At 33.9% G+C, this 22,298-nt stretch overlaps 3 protein-coding genes across 4 annotated transcripts; all 3 read left to right on the forward strand.

The window, feature by feature from the left end:
- Positions 1 to 4,115: 4,115 nt before the first annotated feature.
- On the forward strand, positions 4,116 to 6,288 carry LOC135848038 (UDP-glucosyltransferase 2-like). Of its 2 annotated transcripts, none has more exons than XM_065367813.1 (6): positions 4,116 to 4,302; positions 4,399 to 4,746; positions 4,830 to 5,294; positions 5,376 to 5,595; positions 5,681 to 5,900; positions 5,978 to 6,288. In XM_065367813.1, the coding sequence occupies exons 2-6, from the start codon at positions 4,414 to 4,416 to the stop codon at positions 6,261 to 6,263; spliced, it is 1,524 nt and encodes a 507-aa protein (XP_065223885.1). In that variant the 5' UTR covers positions 4,116 to 4,302; positions 4,399 to 4,413; the 3' UTR covers positions 6,264 to 6,288. The 2 variants fall into 2 exon arrangements, with proteins under 2 accessions (XP_065223885.1, XP_065223884.1); XM_065367812.1 differs by having other exon boundaries at positions 4,116 to 4,287.
- Positions 6,289 to 9,868: 3,580 nt separating this feature from the next.
- Positions 9,869 to 21,266, forward strand: LOC135847923 (UDP-glucosyltransferase 2-like). The gene is made up of 8 exons (XM_065367661.1): positions 9,869 to 10,934; positions 11,040 to 11,387; positions 11,476 to 11,940; positions 19,364 to 19,711; positions 19,778 to 20,242; positions 20,319 to 20,538; positions 20,633 to 20,852; positions 20,936 to 21,266. Exons 1-8 carry the CDS (start codon positions 10,914 to 10,916, stop codon positions 21,219 to 21,221), a joined length of 2,373 nt encoding a protein of 790 aa, XP_065223733.1. The 5' UTR covers positions 9,869 to 10,913; the 3' UTR covers positions 21,222 to 21,266.
- Positions 14,482 to 17,136, forward strand: LOC135847926 (UDP-glucosyltransferase 2-like). Its single transcript, XM_065367665.1, has 6 exons — positions 14,482 to 15,161; positions 15,252 to 15,605; positions 15,675 to 16,139; positions 16,225 to 16,444; positions 16,526 to 16,745; positions 16,821 to 17,136. Exons 1-6 carry the CDS (start codon positions 15,138 to 15,140, stop codon positions 17,113 to 17,115), a joined length of 1,578 nt encoding a protein of 525 aa, XP_065223737.1. The 5' UTR covers positions 14,482 to 15,137; the 3' UTR covers positions 17,116 to 17,136.
- Positions 21,267 to 22,298: the final 1,032 nt, after the last annotated feature.

A 22,298-nucleotide genomic window follows, 5' to 3' on the forward strand; every position in this document is an offset into this window, starting at 1 on the left:
TTTCAAAACAACAAATCAATTACGAGTATTTTTCCTATTCCTGCATATGCGAGTACATAAGGTGTGTTGGCGTAAAGAGTTCGGTGTAATGAAAGAGTGATCTAGTCATAACTTTGGTCGTAAACATGACAATATATCGTCAAATTGACGTTAAACAACAGTTTTTTGCGTTATTCGTAATCATCTGTGGATAGATGACGAAGTTTCCTTTGTGAGATGGTGTAGGTCTGGGTGTTTTAATTTTCATTGTGTGTTTACCAGGGTCACAAAGAGTTTGAACTCGCAATTTTGGCTTTAAAGTCTTGCGATATTTATTTTCTTTGTTAGATACATATTAAATTTCCATGTGGAAAATGGTCGAAATCATTTACAGTAGAACAAATATGTACATTATCAGTTTGATGTAAAAAACTTGAGTCGCTGAAACCTGCTATTCAAGCAAGAATATTCGATGTATTTACGAGTATTTCTTCTGATTATGCATGAATTTGAATTCTCTGAGTGTTTTTTGCCATCATTTTATAAGGATAAAAAACTGAAAGAAATCAACAATTTTGTGTCTTTTGAGAAATTTTTCAAACTTGAGCGAATAGATGTACTTTGTCTAGAACTAACCTGAGGTTTGCAAATGTCACCATTTCGAGCCATTCTGGAACCTGCAGAGTGATTTCTGTTTGCTTCAAAATTGAAATTAGTTGAGAAGTATTATGGACCTGTTTGAAGAGTTTGTTGATATTTTGATTGATTTTCAGTCGGACTTTTCGAGTTTGAATGCATTTTTTCGATTGTACATACATTATACCTACTCATTAGGCAGGTGAACGATTAACCAGAACTCAATTTTTGGACGTCTGAAATAATTTTCGAGCGTTCTGGAGAAATTTAAAAATTCTGCTCCAGAATTTCAGGTTGAAAATAATTATTTATATTTTGTACAAGGGAGTTGATATAAATGCCACGATTAATATTTCTTCATTTTTAATCAATATTTTTTTTTTTTTTTTTAGTATATAAATCGTCGAATATCCTAATCAATTTTGGATTTTCAAATACTGGTCAAGAATTGAAAAATCAATTTGATGAGCTAAAATTTTAGTTATTGAGATTTGAGACTGTGCTCTTTCAATACATTTGAGTGCCATTCAGCTCGAAGGCGAATACCTGGAGGAGTCTTGGTTTCCTTTGTAGAAGTTGTAATGAGATAAACTACTTTGGAGCTATCTTTACAAAATTTCAAACATTTGAAAAACGAGCGAAGCTAAATTGGGAAAATTTTTGAACTCACTCTCTCGTTTTGAACAAAACCCAGCTAGATCGAAAGAGCATGTTCTAAAACCCCCGTAATCAAAATTTCAGATTTTAAAATTAATTTTTGGACCTCTGGCAAATTTTTGAAAATTCAAAAAAATTGATAAAACTGTTTTATGGGCGATTTGTAAACATTTTCATGTGAGATAATGTTTGGAGCAGAGTGAACCAATGTGAATAATTCTCTCAACTTCACCCTCACATACCAATAACTTGAAGTTTTGAACTATTCTGGAGCCTCCAGTGAGTGTTCAAATTTCTCCAGAAATTTCATCTGGAAGGGACAAGAATCAACTTAAGGGGAGCAGTCACTCGTGATATGCCTGCTTTGAAAAATTGATTTTCTCCTCATTTTTTGTACAAATTGGTCAAAAATTCACTTTTGAACTTTACACTCCTGGAATTTCAAGGTAATCAACTAGAATGGTCACGGGGGTACCCAATAAGCGTCAACCAAAGTTATACATTCCAAAATTCATTTTTGACTCTTCCAGAGCGATTTGAAATTTCCGAAGAAATTTATGAGAGTGAAATTGAACAAATTATTCACATTGGTTCACTTTTGCTCAAAAAAATTATCCCTCATGACAAAGTTTTGAAATCGCCCATAAAGCAGCTTTTTGAGTTTTTTTGAGTTTTCAAAAATTTTCCAGAGGTTTAAAAATGAACTTTTGAATCTGAAATTTTGATAACGGAGGTTTTCGAACATGCTCTTTCGATCTAGCTTGGTTTCGTTCAAATTGAAGAGCGTGAGTTCAAAAAGTTCCCTTGTAAGAAAAAAATAGGAATATGCTGAGATCATGGCACACACTTCATTTTTTAAAATGAAATCAAGTGAAAGTACAATAAACTAAAATATCTAAACCAAGATACTTTCAAGAAGCAATTTTCTTTTTGAACATATTTCAACTCGTGCTGTAATTGAGGTGGGTAATTCCGATGGCAAAATTCAAAATTTTAGCAATTTCTCATTTTTTGGGTTTCCTGTACATTTTGGGGCAAAAATGATGTAACAACTTTATTCCTACGTCCTTTAGCTACACATTGACTATATTGAAGAGTGATTTGTGTGAAGGCTTCACACATATAATTGAAAAAACATTTTGGAAGGTTGAGTTATCAGAATTACCCTAAAAATGGGGTAATTCCGATAATGAGTTTTATAAGGAAAGTAATTCTCCCAGGGTAATTCCGAGCCAGTAATGTTGAAATATACCATTTATTGCGTATTTAGGTTTTTATTTCATGTAAATTGAATCATTAGAACAAAAATTGAAATTTTTTTACAAATATGCATTTTTGAGGCATAATTTTTGAAAACTAGACCAACTAGAGAAAAATGCCCCGTTTTGAGGATTTTCTTTGATAATTTTGACCCCCTAAAACTATAATACATCAAAACAGCGAAAAAAACATTGCAGGACAATTTTGCTGGGGCTATCGGAATTACCCCGCAGCATGAAAAATGATCGACATGTTTAATAATTCAATGCCACCAAACAAATAATTATAAAAGCAAAATCAAAAGAGGTACTGACACTTTAACACGTATGTATTCATCAAATATCAGCTTCTAAACAGAATTTTTCAACAAGTTTCGAACGATAAAAATGAGTTTCAAAAGTGCACTGTTTTTTGCGGCAAAGGATTTGGGCATTCAGATTTTGAACACTGCACAGACTTGATAAAACAGAGCAGATGAACCATCTGATCATTAATGGGTATAGGTTAGCACTAAAACTACCTACTTTCTTCATCATTTGTGCCAAAATGTGTTTTGCAACAAAGCTAGGGCTTGCTATCGGAATTACCCCACTTTACCTTAGGTAAAAAAAATTTCTTATCATTTCATTGGCAAATTCAACAAATTTTTTTTGGCCAACAACGCAAAAAACACGTCTTTTTTGAATTTTTGCAAAAAAAAACAAGACAATTTCTGGCGACTTTTATTTTAAAAATAAAAAGATTTTCTGACAATTACGACAAAAAAATGGATCTCTTACAATTTTTACAGAAAAATAGGATTTGCCACAATATTTTGACATAAAGTATTTTTTTTGCAATTGTGGCAAAAAAACTGAGTTTTTTGCGTAAAAAAAGGCAAAGTTTTCTGAATATGTTGAATTTTTTTATCAAAAATTTGTTTTTTCTAGAATTGTGGCACAAAAGCCGGACTTTTTCGCCATTTGCACAAAAAACTTCTGGTTTTTTGGTGGGCAGTTTTAAAAAATTAAGAATGGGCCTTTTTTACAGTTTTTACAAAAAAATGAGATTTTTTTTTGCAATTTTGACTAAAAAACACTGAAACAGATTTTTTGCTATAAAAACAACAAAACTTTCTGGAAATTCTGATCAAAAAAAAATTTTTGCAATTTTTGCAAAGTACCTGCGTTCTGTAGTTGATTTGGACAGATTTTATGGTCTTTTTTTAGAAACTGAAATTCCCAAGGAGACTCTGGAGTCCAGAACCGCTCTAAACAACTTTGGGTATAGAAAGGAGTAGCTTCTCAACTTCCTTAGGTATTGTGGAAATTTCAACTTTCAAAAATCCGCTGGAGGCTTCAGAATTGTTCCAAATGGTTCCTTTAGAATGATAACAATTTGTACCAACGAATAAGTAATACATACCAGTTCTAGGAAATAATAGAAAATTGTGATTTATAACTAACCATACCTATTTATCTGTGTAATTCGCCGTTTGAAATGCAGTGTTATCTAAATTTCATCCAATGTTTCTCGTTCAATTATGATTAGATTACATACAATGAAATATTTTAATACGAGTCGATGCTAAAAGTTTTATCAGCTAAAATGATTGAAAACATTGAACTTCAAGTTAGTGTTGTGTGATGACGATGAGCAGTGGATTGAATTTTAAAATTACGGGGTATTTCTGATGCAATCTGACTCTATGAGGCGTATGTGAGACTCCATGAAGTAAAAAAATCGACCAGAAAAATAAAAGCTTTAAATTTTCGAGTAAGTGATATCCAGGTACAATACTTAATACGTAGTAAATATTAATGTTGGAATGAAAAAAAAAAACAACTTTTGCATGCATTTAACGCGATTGTATTTATAATTTTCTAGCTTTCAATATTCTCGATGATTATCATCATGGGCATTCCATTTGGCTATGGCGCTAAAATTTTGGGAATATTTCCCTTGCCCTATAAAAGTCACTTTGCTACCACTAGTTCGGTAATGAAAAGTTTGGTAGACGCTGGACACGAAGTGACGATGGTTTCTCCATTCGCCAGTGAACTTGTGAAGGAAAATTACAGTTCGATAATCGATTTATCGGAGTCTTTACACAGCTTTGTAGGTTTAGGATCTTATAACCAACACCCTGACAATGGAGCATACGAATTAAATCGCCTAGTTTTCCAATACGAGGAAGACGTTTGTGATAAGGTTTTCAATTCCAGAACTTTTCAGGTAAAAACTTCTCGAACCGTGAGAGTTGAGTGTTTAGGTATCTTTTAGAAATCAATTTTTTGAAACTGTTTTGATTTTTTCAGGAATTATTTCTCTCGAAAGAAACATTCGATGTGGTATTTGTCGAGGTGTTAGCATTCTACAAATGTTATCTTCCTATAGCGAAAAAATTAAACGCCCCCGTGATTGGTGTAGTTACCTTGAGGTCCTGGAGTATTGCAGATTTGGCTACTCAAAATCCCCATCATCCGGCCGACGTACCCTTGGATCTAATTTACCATTGGCGTTTCGATGATTTTTACTATCGGTTTTATAATTTGTGGTATAGCGTGGTTGTCAGGTATTTTTGGACGTTCGGGGTAGTCCCAGTTTTAGAGAAGTTCCATCGAGATTACGAGGATCAATTGAAGCCTTACGAAGGGTATTTGGATATCGAGCCGGTACTGATTTTTTCCAATGGTCATCATAGCATTTTACCCAGAGCGAATAATCCGAATGTGATTGAAATCGGTGGAATACAAGTTAGACCTGCTAAACCATTGCCTCAGGTACAAAAAGTTACTTTGAGACCTACTTCTCATTTCAGAACATATTTTAACAGAAATCTTTATTTGTGATTCTGCAATAAGAATATTCAAAAATTTATCGACGAAGCTGATCACGGGGTTATTTTGTTCACTTTTGGATCTTTCGTGAAAGTGAGCTCGTTGCCAGTCGATGTTGTGAATATTTTCCTGGAAGTGTTCGCGAGTATACCTCAGAGGGTACTTTGGAAATTCGAAGCTCCCCTGCAAGATGTACCAAATAATGTCATGGTGATGGATTGGTTCCCCCAAAGGGATATTTTAGGTAAGAAATTCTTGTACCAAACAATGGAACCAGTTAATTGAATTTTCCTCAATTTCCTTATTTTTGGTTACAATGCTGCCCACAGAACATCCAAATGTCAGGGCTTTCATCAGCCATTGTGGACTGAGTGGAATGTACGAAGCTATTTACACAGCTACTCCGATAATTTCTTGTCCATTGATGTTTGATCAGCCAGCGAATGCGGTCATTTTAGAGAATTTAGGTGTAGCTGTGCACTTGGATATCAAATCAATTACCAAAGAATCGCTCTTGAGTGCCATTACTTTGATGTTTAACGATTCCAAGTACGTTATGAGATGACTTGAGAAAATATAAAGAGGAAGGCACGAGTATTGAATATTAATATCTTGTATCTTTTTAGGTATTATGATAAAATGCAAAAAGTATCGCAGGCTTTTAAAGACAGGCCACTCACTCCGCAACAAAGTGTCGTATTTTGGACCGAATATGTCATCAAATACAAAGATACTCTGAATTTAATGCCTCCCTCGGGAAAATTGAATTGGTTTCAGTACTATTTATTGGATATTTTTTCGCTGGTCGTTGGAACGATTGGTCTCATCTTGTATTTATCCAATCTATTTGTTAAAGCTTTGATTAAGTTTTTTCAGCCAAAATTCAGTATTTTGAAAAAGAAATCTGATTGAATAAATTTATAAATTAGTGATTAGAGTTTGAAAATCAATTTATTTACTGAAGTTGAACCCCCGAATCGATTGCTATCCACTTTGGAACGTACAGCAAATTCAATAATTGCAAAAAAGTTCTGCTTTTTGCTAAAATAGTCAGCCTTATTTTTTTGTCAAAAATTTGTGTTTTCTCGCAAAAATTTCCAAAAAGTAGCTACTTACATGTTTTCAAGAATTGTTCAAAAGTTCGCTTTTTGCCAAAAGCTGCAAAAATTGAAGCTTTTTGTTATGTAAATTATCCAAAATTCATAATGTTTGCTAAAATTGTTAACCTTTTTGTTTTTTAGCAAAAATTGCTAACTTAATGATTTCTTTGTTTTTCAAAAATTACACGGAAGCTTAGTGCTCTTGTTAGAAATTGCGAGGAAATAACGCGTTTTAGTCAATAATTTCCAAAAAGTTCTGCTTTTTTCTAAAATTCTCAAAGTGTTACTTTTTGCCAAAAATTGCAAAAATTCTCGCTTCTGAGAAAAATTGCTAATAGTCGGGGGGCCCGCATAAGGATCACCTGCACCCCCTGCCGATTTCTCGGGACAACTTTTTTCTTAAAGGAGAAGTCCTAAGGAACATTTTTAGCCCTTGTCCTCAAAAAAAAGAGGCCCTACTTACAAAATGGCGGCCATTTTGATTGACAGCTCACCCGAAATCGCAGATTTTGCGTTTTAACATAGGACTTGTACGAACTTTTTCAAACTTTACAAAGGTAGATCGAAAGATCATGCAAAAATTTATCACCTGTCAAAATTTCAAGTGCTAAAGTGCGTTTTTAGATTTTTGGTGAATTTTCAAAAATCAAATTTTGGCCAAAATGTGAGAAAAAAATCAGAATTTTATCAAATTGACCTAAAAATCTGAAATTTGGGATATATCCTATTTTCGACCTGCCAAATCGATTGGAAACTGTGTCAAACCGTTTTGAGCAGTTCTGGAGCCTCCAGCAGATTTTTGAAGCTCGAAATTCTCACAAAATTTTATCAAATGGAGTTGGAAAGCCGAAATTCATCCTACAAACTAATTTCAATACGCTATGAAGTCGACTGCAGGCGATTTTCAAGTCGTTTTGGAGCCTCCAGTAAATTTTTGAAAATTACTGGAGCCTCCAGTAGATTTTTGAAACTTGAAATTTCCCCAAAATTTCATCAAATGTGGTTAGCAAGCTGAAATCAACTCTGCACTTCAATTTTATCACCTTCTGAAAACGACTTCAGGCAAGTTCAAGTAATATTGGAGCTACCAGTGACTTTTTGAAAATGTTCATCGCGTTTTTAGGAGAATTGAAATTTCGAAAAAGTAGCTGGAAGTTTCAAAACCAGTTGAAACCACCGTGCAGACGACTTCATATTGTATTGAAATTAGTTTTCGGAGTAAATTTCGGCTTTCCAACTACATTTGATAAAATTTTGTGAGAATTTCGAGTTTCAAAAATCTGCTGGAGGCTCCAGAACTGCTCAAAACGGTTTGACACAGTTTCCAATCGATTTGGCAGGTCGAAAATAGGATATATCCCAAATTTCAGATTTTTAGGTCAATTTGATAAAATTCTGATTTTTTTCTCACATTTTGGCCAAAATTTGATTTTTGAAAATTCACCAAAAATCTAAAAACGCACTTTAGCACTTGAAATTTTGACAGGTGATGAATTTTTAACTGCTCTTTCGATCTACCTTTGTACGTGTAATGGTTAGAGAAAGAAGGACTGTGATAGGCAAAAAGGGGGATAATATACGTGTGAGGTAATTATTATCAGTTTAAATGCATATGTGAAGAATCCAAGAAATATTCCTTAGGGAGGGAATGTTTCCTAAGAACCTGACTAGCTCAGTGAAAAAGCTCTTGGTCTTTCTAGTATCAATCATACATTATAAATTGAGATTATTGCTACCAAATAAAACTCAAAACAACCAGTATTGACCTCCTGTATTAGGTTTATATTCAATACAAGTCGAAAATCTTATGAATAAAGGATGCATTATTCCTAATTATAAGAAGGGAGAATGCAGAGGAACAAATCTCTGCATCGCTAAAGAAAATAAGAAGCTCAACGATCATACAAGTATCGATCATTAATTAAAGTACAATTACGAAACGAGTTGGACATGACAGTATTTAGTCATCTCGCTGTCATTTAAATTAATTACGATAAGGTTATAATTAATTCTAGTTGGAGGAACGCACTCCATAATTTAGAAAGGCTTTTTCCATTACCTTAACTGTTCGCGTTAGTTATCTCTTCGGTGGCTCACCAATACTAGGCCGGTCGATAACTATGAATAAAATCTCTGAATACATTTTGACACTGGGTACACACTCCCATGTCCGGAAAATGGGAGGTGATCCAAGATACCGAAATAAGGGTCGACCCTTTGATACAATCCACGAATTTACGTTAATATACACAATTTGAACCGAACAAGCGGGTAATAAAAAAGATTAATCGAAGTGCGAGGGTGGACATAGTCCACAGGTGACATAAAGTCGGTCGTTGACGAGAAGATCTACCGTGGCTGCGGATAAAACTTAAAGTGAGAATTGACCAGATTTCACATAGAGACAAGCCCTATGCGAATATGGGAAATATAGGTAAAAATCACCTCGTAACCTTCAAATCTCAACGAGGTAAAAAAGTAGTTTTCGCGGGAAACGGGTAATATTTTAATATCTACGATACCTAGTTATTTTAAGAATAACTAGGATACGTGGTAAGTACAATATGCACTACTATACGTAGTGGAGGCATTCCTGCTCATCACATACGGATTAAAAAATTACGTGAAAGTCCTATGTTGGAACGCAAAACGTGCGATTTCGGCTGACCTGTCAATCAAAATGGCCGCCATTTTGTAAGTAGGGCCACTTTTTTTTTTGAGGACAAGGGCTAAAAATGTTCCTTAGGACTTCCCCTTTAAGAAAAAAGTTGTCCCGGAGAATCGGCAGTGGGTGCAGGTGATCCTTATGCGGGCCCCCCGACTATAAAAATCGTCGTTTCTTGCCAAAAAAAAAAAATGCAAAAAAGTTTTGGCTTTTTTCGAAAATTGTCCAAAAGTCTGGCTTTCCCATAGTCCTTCGTTTTGTTAAACTTGCCAAAGTCGACTTGCTTTTTTTTTTGTCAAAAATGGGGTTTTCTACCTAAAATTGCAAAAAATCTGACTTTGTTGCCAAAAATTGTCAAAAAATCTCGCGTTTTCATCAAAAAATCTCGTAGTTCAACTTCTTAAAATTCAAAAACAGAACATTTCAATTTGTAATGTTGTGGTTTTTTAATACAATTTTTTTCCACATTAAGTACCTATTGTCACTTTTTTGGTTACTAAAGTCATCTATTTTTTTTGTTTTGGAAAAAATTTTGTGTTTTTGTAGCAAGAAAATTTTTTATTGAAAATTAAAAAAGAAACATCCTGTATTTGCTCGGTGAAACGCAGACGTTGCATTTTTGAAAAATTGAGCATTATTAAAATTTTTCATCTCATAATGGTTTCAACGTATCTATTCAGAAAAAAAATGAGAATTTTTTCCGCAAAAATTATTTTAAAAAAATTCTTTAAGGCGCAGAAATTCTGAAAAATGTGCTCAAAATGAAAAGAAGTGCTTTCATTGTAATTTTCTCGTCTGAAAAAATGAAAAATTGTGACCATAAGAAGTCATTAAATACGCGTAGTTGAAATCTGCCCGCAAACTCATCACTTTGGCCACCAATAAATGTTTTTGGACATTCATAATCCTAATTTAGAAGCTTTGAAATCAAATGAACTCAGTCAGAAAAATTTTGACGAATAATTGATTTTGACTCTTAGGTACCCTCTGTCTTTGAATGGCTGTACGTCCATCTCTTTCAGGGTTAGGGAAATTATTCAAATGCCATGTGATGGTAAATTTGGCGTAAATCAACATTAATCGACCTCATTTTTGCTCTTGGATCAATATTTTTGTGGAGATACGAGTTGAGCTAAAAATGGAATTTTAGGTGAATTTTACTGGACTTTCAGTGCAAACGATACAAACATTAGAGATGTTCAAGCTATTTTTTGAAATTATGGAAAAAACTGCTGAAGTGTAATGTCAATATGTTGGATTTTTGGCTTTTTCGAGGAATTGGTTGAACGTGATGATAGAAAAAATTCACTGGCGTGAAAGTTGTTATTTCACTTTGTAAAAACGTGTTTATCTGAATTTTATTTTATTTAGGTATTTATTTTAATTTGGTTGTATGGTTACTATTAGGCGACTTGGCCAAAAATGAATTTAAATATCGTAGTTCACGTTTGAATTATTTGTATGTGATAAAAAGGTATGGGTGAATTGAATATGGCATCTGTTTACTTTGAGGCTGTAAAAATTTCCAACATGATCAAAGGTCATAATTTTTGATTATGATTATTAAAATGTTAGGTACGTCTTTATAGATAAGTGTAAAGTAATAGGTAGTAAAAGTTTTATCACCTAAATTGATTGTTGTGACCTTGTGGTATAGTATAGGTCTGGGTAGGTAGTTCGTGTTATTTTATGAGTAAAAGCAGTGGAATAAATTTGAAAATTATGTACTATTTTCGGTGTAATTTGATATGACAAACCACATGTGAGGTTCTTTGAAATTAAATAAAAAGTATCAAAATGAAAACATCAGATTTTCGAGTAAGTGATAACTTATACTTATACAGATTTAAAAGCTATAAGAGTTCGAACAAAATACGCGAGCTAAATATCGTTAAAATAACTTATTATGTTACAATTTTTCAGTTTTCATTGTTCTTGCTGGTTGTGGTTGTTAACGTTCCACTTAGTTATGGAGCGAAAATCTTGGGAATATTTCCCTTTCCTTTCAGGAGTCATTTCGCCAGTACCACCTCTGTAATGAAAAGTTTGGCAGATGCAGGACACGAGGTCACTATGGTTTCACCATTCGCTAGTGAACTTTCGAAGGGGAACTACAGTTCGATAATCGATTTATCAGATTCTCTACCCATTCAGGTAGGATCAGCAACATATAATCAGCACAGCAACAATGGAGCCCTCGAAGTAAATCGTGTCGCGCTCCATCACGAGAAAAGTGTTTGCAATAAGATGATGGATTCTAAAAAATTCCAGGTAGAATATCCTTATTCCTTACCCTGAAAATACTTTCAATTTTAGAACCCATTATTGAAAAATACGATATTTTTTATGTTCATTCTAGGAATTATTTTTTTCCGAACAATCTTACGATGTAGTATTTGTCGAAATTTTCACTGTCTACAAGTGCTACCTTCCTCTAGCGAAAAAATTAAACGTCCCTGTGATTGGTGTAGTTACCACGAGGTCGTGGGGGATTGCAGACTTGGCTATTCAAAATCCTCATCATCCAGCTGACGTACCTTTCGATGAAATTTTACATTGGAAATTTGATGAGTTCTACTATCGCCTTTATAATTTATGGTGTTACGCGGTTGTAAGGTATTTTTGGAGATTCGATGTGGTGCCTGTTTTGGAAAAGTTTCAACAAGATTATGCTGAGAAATTGGCTCCATACGAAGGATATTTAGATATCGAACCGGTGTTGATTTTTTCCAATGGTCATCATAGCATTTTACCCAGAGCGAGTAATCCGAATGTTATCGAAGTTGGTGGAATACAAATTGGGCCTGCTAAAACATTGCCTGAGGTAAACAAAGAGATTTTAAAAGGCTCATGATTTTACATTTTACCGAAGATGTTTGTAAATTTCGATGTAGAAAATTCAAAAATTTATCGACGAAGCTGATCGCGGGGTGATTTTGTTCACTTTTGGTTCATTTGTGAAAGTGAGTTCGATGCCAGTCCGTGTTGTGAATATTTTCGTGGAAGTGTTTGCGAGTATACCTCAAAGAGTACTTTGGAAATTCGAAGATCCCCTGCCAAATGTACCAGATAATGTTATGTTGATGGATTGGCTCCCTCAAAGAGATATTCTAGGTAATTTTCTCACCAAAACGATAAAATAATTGAATTTTCCTCAGTTGCTTCATTTTTTAACCATACCTTTCCTACGTTTCCTAGAACATCCAAATGTCAAGGCTTTTATAAGTCATTGTGGACATGGTGGAGTGAACGAGGCAATTTATACAGCCACCCCGATCATTTCTTGTCCATTGATGTTTGATCAGCCATCCAACGCGGCCATTTTGGAACATTTGGATATAGCTGTACATCTGGATATCGACTCTATTACTAAGGAATCGCTCTTGAGTGCAATTAACTCGATATTTAATGATACAAGGTACGCAGTAGGACAAGTAAATTGTTAAAAATGTATCGAATATTGGATCATAATAGGTACCTTGTGTTTTTGTAGGTATTATAACAAAATGCAAAGTGTATCTCAAGCTTTCAAAGATAGGCCATTGACTCCGCAACAAAGTGTGGTATTCTGGACCGAGTATGTTATCAAATACAAAGATACCCTAAATCTAATGCCCCCTTCGAGCAAATTGAATTGGTTCCAGTATTATTTGTTGGATATTTTTTCGCTGGTCGTTGGTATGATTGGTCTTTTCTTGTATTTATTAAGACAGATTGTCAAGTTTTTGATAAATATCCTCCAACGAATGTTCAATTTGTACATTGGTTCAAAAAATAAATTCGATTAAACGTTTTTTTTGTTTTTTCAAAAATTATTATTATTTTTTAAAATAAGTAATGGGTTATTTGGATGAATGTGAAAGGATATATACCAAACGTGGTAAGATGAGTGAATTCGGATTCACTTATGTTGTATGGAAATCCCCTCATCAACACGTGTTGATGATAATTTTTAACATTTTAAGCACAAAACTTGGAGGCCACTACATTTTTTCTGAATAATTTTTTATTCGATTTCTTATTTTTTTAAATTTTAATCATTTTAATAAAGCCTTTTTTTTGTTTCTTGTGTAAAACCACCATCTGCAAAAATAATCTAATGAAGCAAAATTTATGATTCAATGAAAATTGTTACGTTACCTACAGTCCAACAGGAAAATCGTATTTGGCTAGAATTTTCGCAGCCCGATGAATTCATGTTGGCTTTCGAGAGATATGGGTTTAAAATGGTCAAAAATGACGTAGGTATTTTGGATCTTCCCAGACGTACGCAATGCCGGGGTGAGGGACGTGAATAGCTGGTTATTGTCGATTCATGGCGAATGCTTCCACTGCATATCACAGATCACACTGCACATTGAACTAAAAAAATTGGAAAAATAAGTCAAGTCGATGAACGAGTTTTTGCTTACCAAGGTTCCGGCCTTTGAAGTTTTCAAGAGACGTTGAAAATGTTAGAATAAAAATTAAAACACTAGATTTCTTTTTTGTGACTCAATTCGATCGATCATATGATACTTTTTCATAACTACTCGGATAATTGACTAGATTTTGGGCCCAAAATTTTTTTAAAGTGCTCAAAACAAGTTTTTATAGAAAATTTTACTCATCAAATTTTGAACTTGAAATACTTAATTCGAAAATGTTGAAAAAAAGTTGTCGAAATATTTGAATTTATCGCGAAGTTTCAACTCATTTTTATACGTCTTATAACAACTTGTTCAAAAATCACAGAAGCCGTGATCCAATTTTTGGTTCAAAATTCTTCAAAAATGATCAAACGATATTTTCGTCGAAACATTTGAATTTTTCACGAAACTTTAATCCACTGCAATATTTCTTATGACAACTCTTTCAAAAATCACATAAGTCATGATTCAATTTTGGGCTCAAATTGTTCAAAAATGATCAAAATGTATTTTCGTTGAAATATTTGAATTTTTCGTGAAATTTCGGCCCATTTTGATGCGTTGCAAGGTCAAATCGCAGCCCTCTGCGTCATTCTCAAAGGCTGGTAGGGGGTGTCAAAGTTTACAGTGAACTTAAAATATCATCCATTTCAGGAGTGGATTACTCGAAAACCGCGATACCTATCAAAATGGAACTTTTTTCAATAGTTAAGGGGTTTGAAAGGCTTTTTGGTGATATCATAAAAATCAGTGTTGCCATTTTTTTTCGTACGAAAAATTAGCTCGAAAAGTTTCAAAACGTATTTTTCATAACGCTCAGACTCTCAAAAATTTCGAAACAAATATATTACGGACAACTTTTTACGCTGAACAACACATTATTAAAAAATTGGGATGGCACTATTTCGTACAGTCGATTTTTAAAAATTGAATGTTTGCGAAAAAATGCGATTTTTTGATTCAAAACATGAAAAAAAGTTTTGACTGATGAAAATGACCCATTTGACCCCTATTTTTCTGCATCCGTTGAAAAAGTTTAAGATACCCCCTCACTCGATGACATAAACTTATCACAAAAAAGAAATCAAAATTCGAAAAAATACAATTTTCAATTCCAAACATCAAAAAAAGTTTAAATTTATTCAGTTGTCTTATTTTGACCTCTTTCTGATGTATTTCATGAAAAAGTTGATAAAAATCACAGTCATAGCAAAAAAAATTAAAATACGTTTATTTTTTGAAACGTGATTTGTTACGTTCGTAGGAGTGTTAGAAGCTCTGTGAAAGAGATGTTATCTATAATCTATATATTTTTCATCTGGTGTATTTTTATTTTTATATATTTTTGGTGATTATCGAATTAGGTAAATTAGGTATGGTATGGTACAATAAAAAGCTTTTGAAGAGTGATCTTTATATCAGCTAAAATGATTGAAGCGACCTTCTGGTGTGTGGTTTGCTATAGTAGGAGTGTAATGTAATGTAGCGTAAGCTCACTGGCCCAGTTATAGGTTGGGAGTTGTTTCAGAATCAGTGGAATACATTTTGAATTGCGTGTAATTTTCGGTGTAACTCGACTGAACAAGACGTATTTTTATTGAATTGTGCAATAATGAAAACATTTTTTGATTTCGGAGTAAGTGATTCGTTTCCAGGTTTCAATACTAATTGATAAAAATTTACAAGAAAATTTGATAAAATAATTGCATTTTCTATTTCTTAATAGTCTTCGCTGCTATTTCTGCTCATGGTTGGAGACGTTACATTCAGCTATGGCGCTAAAATCTTGGGAATATTTCCTTTACCCTTAAAGAGTCACTTTGCTACCACTAGTGCTGTAATGAAAAGCTTAGCAGATGTTGGACACGAAGTTACTATGGTTACCCCATTTCCAAGTGAACTTTCAAAGGAAAACTTCAGTTCGATAATTGATACACGAGTATCATACTCGTTACTCGGTAATGTTGGTTCCCGATCCCATAACGATTGCAGTAAAAAAGGAACCTACGAGTCGATTCGCTCAGCTTCCCGATCTGAGGAAAATGTTTGCGATAAAGTTTTCAATTCAAAAGCCTTTCAGGTAAAATGCCTCGTATTAGGTGTGCATTTTTTATAAATCAATTTCTTAAACCATTTATTTTTTCTTCAGGACGAGTTACTTTTCTCGAAAAAATCATTCGATGTGGTGTTTGTTGAGATTTTTTTATTCTACAAGTGTTATCTTCCCATAGCGAAAAAATTAAAGGCTCCTGTAATCGGTGTAGTTACAACAAAACCGTGGGATATCGCAGACTTGGCTATTCAAAATATCCGCCATCTGGCTGACGTACCAGAAGGAGTTTCACATTGGCGATTCGATGATTTTTACTATCGCCTTTATAACTTATGGACTCACGCGGTTAGGAGGTATGTTTGGCCATTCGATGTTGTCAAAGTTTTGAATAAGTTTCATCGAGATAACGCGGACAAATTGAAGCCTTATGAAGGTTATTTGGATATCGAGCCGGTGTTGATTTTTTCCAACGGTCATCACAGCATTTTACCCAGAGCGAGTAATCCAAATGTTATTGAAATCGGTGGAATACAAGTTCAACCTGCTAAACCACTGCCTCAGGTAGGTATATAAATATACATTTTGGTGGCCCACGTATCACTTCTGAACAAATTTTAACTGAAATATTTTGTAAACCCGCAATCAGAAAATTCAGAAATTTATCGACGAAGCTGATCACGGGGTAATTTTGTTCACTTTTGGATCTATCGCGAAAGTGAGCTCGTTGTCAGCAGATGTTGTGAATATTTTCCTGGAAGTGTTCAGAAGTATACCTCAGAGAGTACTTTGGAAATTCGAAGGTTCCCTGCAAGATGTACCTAATAATGTCATGGTGATGGATTGGTTACCCCAAAGAGATATTTTAGGTAATTCCTGCACTAAACGATGGGACAAATTATTTGAATTTTCCTCAGTTTCCTTCATTTTGGTAACTATGCTTCCCACAGAACACGTGAATGTCAGGGCTTTCATCAGCCATTGTGGACTGAGTGGAATGTACGAAGCTATTTACACAGCCACTCCGATCATTTCTTGTCCATTGATGTTTGATCAGCCATCCAACGCGGCCATTTTGGAACATTTGGGTGTAGCTGTGCATCTGGATATCGAATCAGTTACGAAAGATTCGCTCTTGAGTGTTATTAATTCGATATTTAATGATACAAGGTACGCAGTAGGACAAGTAAATTGTTAAAAATGTATCGAGTATTGGATCTTAATAGGTACCTTGTGTTTTTGTAGGTATTTTAACAAAATGCAAAGTGTATCGCAGGCTTTCAAAGAGAGGCCATTGACTCCGCAACAAAGTGTGGTGTTCTGGACCGAGTATGTTATCAAGTACAAAGATACCCTAAATTTAATGCCCCCTTCGAGCAAATTGAATTGGTTCCAGTATTATTTGTTGGATATTTTTTCGCTGGTCGTTGGTATTATTGGTCTTTTCTTGTATTTATTAAGACAGATTGTCAAGTTTTTGATAAATATCCTCCAACGAGTGTTCAACTTGTACTTTTGTTCAATAAATAAATTCGATTAAATGTTTTTGTTGTTTTTTTTTTTTTAAATAATGGGTTATTTGGATGAATGTGAAGGGATATATAGGTAGGTACCTATTACCTAACGGCGTAAGATGAGTAAATTCGGATTCACTTTTTCTTAATGAGTAATGTTGCATGAAAAGTCCTCATCAGCACGCGTTGATAATAATTTTTAAGCACGAATAACTCGGAGACAACTACATTCTTTCTGAATATTTTTTTATTTGATCTCTTTTTTTTTCAATTTTAAACATTTTAAAGTCCTTTCCTTTTAGAATAAAAATTAATACACTACTTAGATCTTTTCGTTGTTGCGTTTCTGCCTTAATTTTAGCTCATTTTGATCGATCGCATACCATTTTTTTTTCAAAAATTCCGGAAATCGATATCGAATTTCGAACTTGAAATATTTCGAAAATGCTAAAAAAAAAGTTTTTATCGAAATGTTTGAATTTATCGCGAAGTTTTAACTCATTTTGATACGTCTTATAGCGCAACTTTTTCAAAAATCACAAAAGCCATTAAGTATCCAATTTTTGGTTCAAAATTCTTCAAAAATGATCAAACGATATTTTCGTCGAAAGATTTGAATTTTTCACGAGATTATAATCCACTTTAATCTGTCTTATGACTACTGTTTCAAAAGTCACATAAGTCATGACTCAATTTTGGGTTCAAAATACTTCAAAACTGATTTTGAAATGTTTTCGACGAAACATACTTAATGAATTTCTTTCAAAATTTTAACCCATTTTAATCTGTCGCGTGACAACTTTTTCAAAAATCACAAAAGTCATGATTCAGTTTTAGACTCAAATTTTTCAAAAATGGTCAAAAAGTATTTTCGTTGAAACATTCGAATTTCTCGCGAAATTTTGGCGCATTTTGATGGGTTGCAAGGTCAAATCGCAGCCCTCTAGTCCTTTTTCAAAGGTTGCTAGGGGGTTTTAAAGTTTTCGCTGAACTTAAAATATCAACCATTTCAGGAGTGGATTACTCGACAACCGCTATACCTATCAAAATGGAACTTTTTTCAATAGTTAAAGGGTTTGAAAGGCTTTTTGGTGATATTAAAAATCAGTGTTTCCACTTTTTTTTGGTACGAAAAATTAGCTCGAAAAGTTTCAAAACATATATTTCTCATATCGTTCCGACTCTCAAAAATTCTGAAAAAATATAAATTATGGACAACTTTTTATGCTGAACAACATAATTAAAAAATTGGGATGGCATTATTTCGTTGATTTTTGGAACAATTTGCCTTATCTCGTACTTATCAAATCAGCTTGTTCTAAGCCTAATGAAATTTATCAGACAAAAGTTGAGTGCTCATAAAAAATAAATCTGATTGACCGTATCATCTGTTGAATTTAAGATACTGCTGTTCTCAAGAGTAACCTCTTTTTTGCCATTCTTGAGCCTCCAGCAAGTTTTAAATTCTCTCCAGAAATTTCTTCAAAGCCCGCTTCGCCAAACTAGAAATAGAATCGTTTTACTTTCAGAGTAGTATTTAACACGTTCTATCTTTGATCAGAGAAGAATATAGTAATTTGTATTATCATCTGTATCGCGCTGTTGAATTCGATCAATAGCGTCATATAAGGCATAAGTAATAAAAATTAGTATTTTTTTCGAGTATTCGGATGTGAAAGTAGCATAGGTGTAAGTAGAAGTATGTATGTACTTAATCTTTGCGGAAAGGTTAAGGTCGAACCTTTCAAATGGAAAGTGTGGGTAAAACGTGATTTGTTACGTTCGTATAGGAGTGTTAGAAGTTGTGTGAAAGAGATGTTATCTACATATTTTTCATCTGGTGTAATTTTTTTTTTGATTATCTAATTAGGTAAATTAGGTATACCTATACTACAATGAAAAGCCTTTGAAGAGTGTTTTTTTTATCTGCTAAAATGATTGAAGCGACCTACCAGTGTGTGGTGTGCCGTAGTGTAGTGTAAATACAATGTAGTACATATAAGCTCACTGGCCCAGTTATTAGGTTGGGAGTGCGTAATATTGAATGCCAAGTTCGCGTTGTTTCATAATCAGTGGGATAAATTTTGAATTGCGTGTAATGTTTGATGTAGTTTGACTGAACAGGGCTACTTATTATATCGAATTGTGAGATGAAAACATTTGATTTCGGAGTAAGTGCATGATTAATGTGCAGGTTTCAATAGGTACCTACTAATTGATGAAAATTTAAAAGTATATTTAATAAAATTATTATACATTTTCAATTCCTTTTAGTTTTCACTGCTACTCCCGCTTATGGTCGGAGGCGTTACATTCAGCTATGGCGCTAAAATCTTGGGGATATTTCCTTTACCCTTCAAGAGTCACTTTGCTACCACTAGTGCTGTAATGAAAAGCTTAGTAGATGTTGGACACGAAGTTACTATGGTTTCCCCATTCCCGAGTGAACTTTCAAAGGAAAACTACAGTTCGATAATTGATTTATCAAATTCTTTACTCGACAACGTAGGCTCAGGATCCTATAACGAATACAGTAAAACAGGAACCTACGAGTTGTTTCGCTTAGCCTTTCAACCCGAGAAAAACGTTTGCGATGAAGTTTTTAATTCTAAAGCTTTTCAGGTATAAAATGTCCCTTATTGAGTGTGCATTTGAAATCATATTTTAAAACCATTTTTCTTCCATCAGGAATTACTTTTTTCGAAAAAATCATTCGATGTGGTATTCGTCGAGGTGTTCGTATTCTACAAATGTTATTTTCCTATAGCGAAAAAATTAAACGTCCCCGTGATTGGTGTAGTTACCTTGAGGTCTTGGAACATCGCAGACTTGGCTATTCAAAATACCCGCCATCTGGCTGACGTACCGCATGAAGGAATTTCACGTTGGCGATTTGATGATTTTTACTATCGTCTGTATAACTTTTGGTCTACCGCAGTTTTGAGGTATTTTTGGACGTTCGATGTGGTCCAAGCCTTGAAGAAGTTTCATCGCGATAACGCGGACAAATTGAAGCTTTATGAAGGATATTTGGATATCGAGCCGGTACTGATTTTTTGCAATGGACATCATAGCATATTACCCAAAGCGAATAATCCAAATGTTATCGAAATTGGTGGAATACAAGTCAAACCCTCTAAACCACTGCCCCAGGTATGAGAAGATACATTTTGTAGGCCCACGTTCCAATTCGGAACAAATTACAACTACTATATTTGTAAATTCTCAGAAAATTCAGAAATTTATCGACGAAGCTGATCACGGGGTTATTTTGTTCACTTTTGGATCTTTCGTGAAAGTGAGCTCGTTGCCAACAGATGTGGTGAATATTTTCCTGGAAGTGTTTGCGAGTATACCTCAAAGGGTACTGTGGAAATTCGAAGCTCCCCTGAAAGATGTACCTAATAATGTCATGGTGATGGATTGGTTCCCTCAAAGGGATATTTTAGGTAAGTAATAATTCCTGCACCAAACAATGGAACGAATTAATTGAATTTATTTTGCTCAGTTTGCTTATTTTTTGAATTACTATGCTCTCCACAGAACATGCGAATGTCAGGGCTTTCATCAGCCATTGTGGACAGAGTGGGATGTACGAAGCTATTTACACAGCCACTCCGATCATTTCTTGTCCATTGATGTTCGATCAGCCATCGAATGCGGCCATTTTAGAGGATTTAGGAGTAGCTATACATCTAGATATCGAATCCGTTACGAAAAAATCGCTCTTGAGTGTTATTAATTTGATATTTAACGATACCAAGTACGTATGAGGTGATTCGAGAATATGAAAAAGACAAAAGAGAAGGGATCAGAGTTGAATACTAAGACGTAGTATATTTTTAGGTATTATGATAAAATGCAGAAGGTATCGCAGGCTTTCAAGGACAGGCCACTGACTCCGCAACAAAGTGTCGTATTTTGGACCGAATATGTCATCAAATACAAAGATACCTTGAATTTAATGCCTCCCTCGGGAAAACTGAATTGGTTTCAGTATTATTTGTTGGATATTATTTCGCTAATTATTGGAACGATTGGTCTCATCTTGTATTTGTGCAGCCTGTTTGTTAAAGCTTTAGTCAAGTTTCTCCAACAAAAGTCCACTATTTCGAAAAAGAAATCTGATTGAATAAATTTGGAAATTATTATATAGAGAATAAAATTTGAAAATCAATTTATGTATGTATTTACTAAAGTCGAGCTTCCGAATAGATTACTACCATTTTTCAGCCAACTACCTACATGTTAATGAAATATTTCTAAAATGCAAAAATATACATTTTTTAGGTTCCTGCTTTTGTTTGAAACGACGGCGAAATTTTTTCAATATGTTTCACTCTTAAAATTATAGCATGAAAAATGATATTTCTCGTCAATTCGTTGACAAATTGGGGATGTGGGGAATTTTCTTCTTATGTTCGTCTACAAATTGGTATAAAATATCTCAAAAGTGCAAAAATCTCCATTTTTTAGGTTTCTGATGGTAACTTTGCAGTACATAAGTGTAAAACTTGTAATTTTTTTTTCTCGAAAATGAAAAAACATGTCTTTTCAATTTTTTGATATGTTATTCTACATAAAAAGTACTAAAAATGAGAATTTTTCAGAATTTTTATTTGCCAAGATCATAATTATATTTAAATTATAAGTTTTTTAATCTATTTTTTCAGGTTTTTTAAAGTGGCACACTGATTTTGACATCATTCGTCGATTATTTTCTCATAGTGCTACAATTTGAAAAAAAAAAAAGTTCAATATTCTATACCACGTACAATTGGGGCAATTTACAACTGAAATTTTCCATTTTCGGCCATCTTGAAGAACTTTGAAGCCTCGTACAGCTCCGCCAAAAAAAAAAAATCGAGAAAATGTTCGATTTGCGTCATTCGTCATCGTTTGATGACCTCTACACATGATCTCATTTTGAAAAAAATCGAACACCCCTCGTGATAAAATCTGCCGATTTGGCGTGGAATGACACAGCTAAAAATCGCACCTTTTCTAAAAATCGTCAAATGTTCTCGCTTCTTGCTATACTTTTTCGTTTTTTCGCAAAAAAACCAAAAAGTCTTGATAAATTTTAAATGTTGTACCAATGTCTCGCTTCTTTGTAGAAAAAAATGTAAAGAATCTGGCTTCTCAACCAAATAATAGAGATAGTGTCGCATTTTCAACAAATATTGCGAAAAAATATAGTTTTTTGCAG

This window comes from Planococcus citri, chromosome 5 (assembly GCF_950023065.1).
Source record: "Planococcus citri chromosome 5, ihPlaCitr1.1, whole genome shotgun sequence".
NCBI lineage: Eukaryota > Metazoa > Arthropoda > Insecta > Hemiptera > Pseudococcidae > Planococcus > Planococcus citri.

Coding starts and splice junctions, on each gene's coding strand:
- LOC135848038 (XM_065367813.1), top strand. CDS start 4,414: ATGATTATCATCATGGGCATTCCATTTGGCTATGGCGCTAAAATTTTG. Junction 4,747..4,829: donor TCAATTCCAGAACTTTTCAG/GTAAAAACTTCT, acceptor TGATTTTTTCAG/GAATTATTTCTCTCGAAAGA. Junction 5,596..5,680: donor CCCCCAAAGGGATATTTTAG/GTAAGAAATTCT, acceptor TGCTGCCCACAG/AACATCCAAATGTCAGGGCT.
- LOC135847926 (XM_065367665.1), top strand. CDS start 15,138: ATGAAAACATTTTTTGATTTCGGA. Junction 15,162..15,251: donor AAACATTTTTTGATTTCGGA/GTAAGTGATTCG, acceptor ATTTCTTAATAG/TCTTCGCTGCTATTTCTGCT. Junction 15,606..15,674: donor TCAATTCAAAAGCCTTTCAG/GTAAAATGCCTC, acceptor TTTTTTCTTCAG/GACGAGTTACTTTTCTCGAA.
- LOC135847923 (XM_065367661.1), top strand. CDS start 10,914: ATGAAAACATCAGATTTTCGA. Junction 11,388..11,475: donor TGGATTCTAAAAAATTCCAG/GTAGAATATCCT, acceptor TGTTCATTCTAG/GAATTATTTTTTTCCGAACA. Junction 11,941..19,363: donor CTGCTAAAACATTGCCTGAG/GTAAACAAAGAG, acceptor AATTCCTTTTAG/TTTTCACTGCTACTCCCGCT.